At 45.3% G+C, this 6,582-nt stretch overlaps 1 protein-coding gene across 1 annotated transcript in view; it reads right to left on the minus strand.

The window, feature by feature from the left end:
* The window catches only part of LOC115197918 (zinc finger protein 385C-like), a 185,294-nt gene extending 179,143 nt beyond the window's left edge, over positions 1 to 6,151 (minus strand). The window contains exon 1 of the mRNA XM_029759601.1: positions 6,056 to 6,151. Coding sequence (XP_029615461.1) covers positions 6,056 to 6,104 — 49 coding nt within the window. The 5' untranslated portion in view covers positions 6,105 to 6,151. The remainder of the gene's footprint in view (positions 1 to 6,055) is intronic.
* Positions 6,152 to 6,582: the final 431 nt, after the last annotated feature.

Consider the following 6,582-nt stretch of genomic DNA (forward strand, 5'->3'; position numbering starts at 1 on the left):
GCCCTCCGACAGCGCCAGCCCTTCAACACCCAACTGAGGAGCTAGGCAGTCTTCTGCTGAGTCGGTCCCAGCCGTGAGCACGGCCGGCCGGCCATGCCAATCAGCCAGGCGGAGGGTGGCTTTCTCCAGGAAAGGGCAGCCTGCTTGCCCTGAGGCGGGCTTCATGCAGCTGTCAGAAACTCTGACCCCCCCCCACCAGCCTCCCTGGAGCCCCCCCTACACACACACACACCCGTCCTCTGCCACTAGTCGTACAGTACAGTGCGATCAGGGTGGCAGCGAGGGCTGGAGTGACCTCTCCATCTGTCTGAGTTAGGCGAGCGGAGAGCGGCCGGAGGGGGGATGTTCACGCCTGTTTATAGATATTTGCCCTTTTGAGTTCACCTGTCACCCAGCCTGGCTTAGCTCGACTCCAAGCCTCCACTCCACTGACTCTGCTCATCTGCAACAATGGCTCAGGAATGATGAGGGGTTTCACATCCCCCCCCTCCTCTAAATGCTATGGTTTTGCTTTGAGCCTCCTGCTTCGTGTAACAAGGCATCTGATTTATATTATGTAAATGATACTATGACAGTGTCACTGAGTCCAGGACAGACAGAAAGACAGAACACTGACCCACCTCCTTCTGTTATCCAGCATCCCCTGGCTAATAGGGATTTAACTGTGTGTTTGTGCTGGCAGCAGAAGAAGCAGCCAGCAGGGACGACACAAAACTTTTCACAGAATCACACTGAAGGTCGCTGTGATCCAACGTAGCCTGAAATGAAGGACATCAGAACCACAGGTTTGTTCTTAAACTCACTCACACACACACACACACACACACACACACACACACACACACACACACACACACACACACACACAAACACACACACACAGACAAAAACAAGCTAACTGATGTGCCCACTCCCCCATCCCTTTGGCTCAGCAGGCGATGACATGGAGAACATCATAGAGGAACACACAACAGGAGGTCCCAGCACAGTGGGGGGAAAGGGAAGGACATCTGTCTGGAGAAGTCTGCTCAAAATGTCAGACAGAGATGTCTGACATGGGAGGGAAAGACACAGAGAGGGGATATGTCGAGACAGTGATAGAGCACTGTTTACCTTGAAAGAAAGTATGGATGATGTGTCCTAGCACGACTGGAGAAGGGTTGCCTATTCTATAGGTCAAGCTGTTATGTTTATTACCATATAATTAAGTAATAGGCATTGAATACACCCTTCAATTCATACTTAACTGTGAAAATGTCAAAGTACTATTTCTAAAACAACAAAAGAAAGATAAACGTAGATAAATGTTGTTGACAAAGAGAGAAAGAACAAGTAGAAGAGGTTTGTGAGAATTGTGAAGGGTTCGGGCTCCTGTCAAAAAGCCATCCTTAGCAATATGAACTTTAAATCCCCTAAAACAAGGTAGTACAGAGAAAACATTAAACTGTTGAAAAAAATCAATGCAGAAAAGAGCTACATTTCCTCCTGACTTCAAAACACCTGTACCTCCCACACAGCAGCAGTTCATTGTGTGTGTGTGTGTGTGTGTGTGTGTGTGTGTGTGTGTGTGTGTGTGTGTGTGTGTGTGTGTGTGTGTGTGTGTGTGTGTGTGTGTGTGTGTGTGTGTCTGTCTGTGTGTGTGTGTGTGTGTGTGTGTGTGTGTGTGTGTGTGTGTGTGTGTGTGTGTGTGTGTGTCAATCTTTAACAAATTCACTGTTATTTACAGTGAAAACTGTAAACTGGATATAAAAAGAAAAGGTACAGTATCCCCCCAAAACGTATACATATTCAAACATATAAATACATATTCATACATAGAAATACATATTCATACATATGGATACATATTCATACTGTACATATAAATACTCACATGCATACATACTACACAGCGGTCTTGTCAGTGGGACCAGCCCAGCTACCAGCCCAGCTACCAGCCCAGCTACCAGCCCAGCTACCAGCCCAGCTGATTAAGTCCCAACATGATCCCCTCGTTGGGAGTGGAGGGGAAGGAAACAGGGTGGTGTGATACACAGTGAGACACCAGCAGAGAGACCAGACCACTGCTACTGTAGCATCCAGTTTATGGGCATAATGAGAGCGTCACTGTTCCGACCTGTAAACCACTCGCTGTGTCACAAACAATTTAGTCTTACCTTCATCAAGATGAGTATGGGGACCCTTTCTTTGTCTACAGATGCAGCCCTCTCTTCCTCTCTCTCTCTACCTTTTTCTCTCTCTGTCCATACATTGTCATTTCCACCATTCCAAATATACTTCTCCCTTCTTTTTAAATGTTTAAATTGCACACACTCTTCTTGCTTGGACAGTTGTGTGCATCTTTGTCTTTGCTCAGTATGTGAATAGTTTCTGTTGATTGTATATGGACGAGCAATAGTGAGTAAACTGTCTCAAAAATATTTTTTTAACAAAAAATTGTGAGGAAGCGCAAGGGCCCCACAATGGACTTGAGAGAGAGAGAGAGAGAGAGAGAGAGAGAGAGAGAGAGAGAGAGAGAGAGAGAGAGAGAGAGAGAGAGAGAGAGAATTGGTCCTCTGATAAAATAGTAATGGTTGCTTTACTGTGGTGTTGTACCTGTTGCCTGCTATAGCAGTGAAGAGACACTCTGGACCCCTAAGGGACAGTTTACGCCAGAGTCATCTCTGAGCACAAACAGCATGGACATATGTCTCTTGGCACAGCATTTCTTAAATTATCCCTGTCAACATACAGTGCAAACAAAGCAGGCACCACAGCGTACACAGGTACACACGGGTACACACACAGGTACACACACGGGTACACACACGGGTACACACACAGGTACACACACGGGCACACACACGGGTACACACACGGGTACACACACAGGTACACACACGGGTACACACACGGGTACACACACGGGTACACACACGGGCACACACACAGGTACACACACGGGTACACACACGGGTACACACACAGGTACACACACAGGCACACACACGGGTACACACACGGGTACACACGCAGGCACACACACGGGTACACACACAGGCACACACACAGGTACACACACAGGTACACACACAGGCACACACACGGGTAGACACACAGATACACACATAGGTACACACACAGGCACATACACAGGAACACACAGGTACACACACTTCATAGTACTTCACCAGCTCTCACCAAAGACAGAAAAAGACAACTCCTCCATTATAACAAAAATAAACAACTTTGAAACAACTGCGACAAAACACGAGTGACACTGACAGAGTATGTACGCAGTCTGTCACAGCAACAATAACACAGGCCTCCATATTATTTATCCATGGGCATTCAGCAGGAGTAGCAGGCCTTAAGGTGGTGTCCATAAATGCTCTCCTAACCTCAGCAGCCGTATTTCACCTTCCCTGACTGAACATGTTGATATTTGCCTTGATTTATCTGTGTTCCCCTCAGCTCAGCTTGCTACAGCGAGTACAGAGTGCCCACAGCACAATAAGCACACAGTAGAGATTACATCAAGCCAACAACTGACACTCGTTCAGAAGCCATCCTGGGACTACTGAACGTGTTTCTCATGTCAGTCAGGCCTCACAGGGGGACATGGATGTTTGACTGCTGTTTGGACTATGTTATAATAGCCTGGATCAGGGCTCACCAACCCTGTTCCTGGAGAGCCACCCTCCTGTAGGTTTTAACTCCAACCCTGTTCCTGGAGAGCTACCCTCCTGTAGGTTTTAACTCCAACCCTGATCCTGGAGAGCTACCCTCCTGTAGGTTTTAACTCCAACCCTGATCCTGGAGAGCTACCCTCCTGTAGGTTTTCACTCCAACCCTGTTCCTGGAGACCTACCCTCCTGTAGGTTTTCACTCCAACCCTGATCCTGGAGAGCTACCCTCCTGTAGGTTTTAACTCCAACCCTGATCCTGGAGAGCTACCCTCCTGTAGGTTTTCACTCCAACCCTGTTCCTGGAGAGCTACCCTCCTGTAGGTTTTCACTCCATCCCCAGTTGTAATTAACCTGATTCAGCTTATCAACCAGCTAATTACTAGAATCATGAGCGCTAGATTAGGGTTGGAGTGAAAACCTACAGGACAGTAGCTCTACAGGAACAAGGTTGGAGTGAAAACCTACAGGACAGTAGCTCTACAGGAACAAGGTTGGAGTGAAAACCTACAGGACAGTAGCTCTACAGGAACAAGGTTGGAGTGAAAACCTACAGGACAGTAGCTCTACAGGAACAAGGTTGGAGTGAAAACCTACAGGACAGTAGCTCTACAGGAACAAGGTTGGAGTGAAAACCTACAGGACAGTAGCTCTACAGGAACAAGGTTGGAGTGAAAACCTACAGGACAGTAGCTCTACAGGAACAAGGTTGGAGTGAAAACCTACAGGATAGTAGCTCTACAGGAACAAGGTTGGAGTTAAAACCTACAGGACAGTAGCTCTACAGGAACAAGGTTGGAGTTAAAACCTACAGGACAGTAGCTCTACAGGAACAAGGTTGGATTGAAAACCTACAGGACAGTAGCTCTACAGGAACAAGGTTGGAGTTAAAACCTACAGGACAGTAGCTCTACAGGAACAAGGTTGGATTGAAAATCTACAGGACAGTAGCTCTACAGGAACAAGGTTGGAGTGAAAACCTACAGGACAGTAGCTCTACAGGAACAAGGTTGGAGAGCCAAGGCCTGGATCAGTGTTTGAAATGAAAGGTGTTTCTGTGGATGATCATCATTATTATCGTCGTCATGTGACCTGGATGCTCCAGCCTCTGTTGAAGACCATTGTTCAGCCCAATAACTACTTTTTAGCATCTTTAGGGTGATCTTTATAATGAAAAGCCCTATATAAATGAAATATTTTATGAATATTATTATTATTATCATCATTTGACTGATTAAACAATGCAAGTGTCCAATTCCAACGTCATAAGAGTAGAGGTCAACTGAGATAGACATTACAACTGAAACAGCCGCCTACTGACATAAATGTAAAGTATAGCAGACTAACATCTGTCATGGGTCCCAGTGGGTGATAGCTGTGGAGTACACAATGCCCAGGCCTGTGTGTCGACAATACCTCTTGAAGTTTTAGATCTTTGTCTGATAAAGTTTGCCCTTCTTCAGAATGATTAGCCACCGGTTGCTTTCTTACTGTACGTGACTAATTCATTCAATTCTAGGGCCTACAATTATCGACTGCCCTTATCCGAGTGTAAAGATATAAATAAACTGATTTTTTTGCCAGATTAGACGTTATTGAACCACATCATACACTTGAGAAATGGCTTTGGAATTCGGGTGGGTTAAATAGTCTACTACAGATGCTGGCGGAGCATAAGTTTCATGGTTACAGTTTTCTATTGAGGGAATGCCTGCCTGCATCTGGCCATTGAGAACCACAAGCACCGGCTCACCCCTTGCCATGCGGAAACACCCAGCCCGTTTGCGTGACGGGATAGACCATGAACGGTCGCGCAATATCATATTTTATTCAGTGAGTGATGAAGTATGAAGAAATAATCCCATTCAGATCGCCTAATGTGCAATTTAAATGATCAACGTGCTCTCAAATAATAGCCTCAAAGCGCAACAGTGTATAATTACCTATAACATTTGATCGTAAGTTACAGACAATACATTACCTCGAAGCTGTAATCATATAAAACTACTAAATGTGTTTTGATTAAAAATCAAATCAAAATGAATATTACATGCATATAAAAAAAAGTCTGGGCTGCCCATGACAACACATTGCCATGTCAGACATAAACAAATCTAACAATCCGTTGTTTGTCCATTCATTGTAAATAAAATATCTAGGCCTATATATGCATCTGCCCCGTAAAATGTATAATTTGGCTATCTCAGAATAACTTTATAGCTAACCATTCCATTATGAATGGAAAATAGCCTACTGTACACGCGCTACCGGTAGACTGATAATTGTGCGTGATGAACTGTCACATGGGGGCAACAAACTTTGAATAGTAAACACGACACATCAATATGTAAAAACAAAAGCTACACTGTATATGTTGTATTTCTGCCTACCTGTCCCGTTCCGTTTCAGATTGTCCCTGTGGTCGTCCGTACCCAACATCTTTCGAAACGTTGTGTGACAAGACTGACTGTCAAAGCCGAAAGCCCAGCTCGCACTCTGGAGTCACGGGTGTCAGAGCGCGCAGCCACTCTACACACGAATGCGCACTCAAAGGGTCTTCAACGTTATCATGGTCGCGCCTATACAATTTGCTTTATGTTATTTATCACTTTGTCATCGAATATATTATCTTGAAAGACAGGAAAGAAGGTAGTAATTCTATTCATATACACTACATAACCAAACGTATGTGGACACCTGCTCGTCGAACATCTCATAAAAAAATCATGGGCATAAATATGGTGTCGGTCCCCCCTTTGCTGCTATAAAAGCCTCCACTCGTCTGTGAAGGCTTTCCATTAGATGTTGGAACATTGATGCTGGGACTTCCATTCAGCCACAAGAGCATTAGTGAGGTCGAGCACTGATGTTGGGCGATTAGGCCTGACTCGCAGTCGGTGTTTCAATTCATCCCGAA

The sequence above is a fragment of the Salmo trutta genome, chromosome 1 (genome assembly GCF_901001165.1).
Source record: "Salmo trutta chromosome 1, fSalTru1.1, whole genome shotgun sequence".
NCBI classification, from domain to species: Eukaryota; Metazoa; Chordata; class Actinopteri; order Salmoniformes; family Salmonidae; genus Salmo; species Salmo trutta.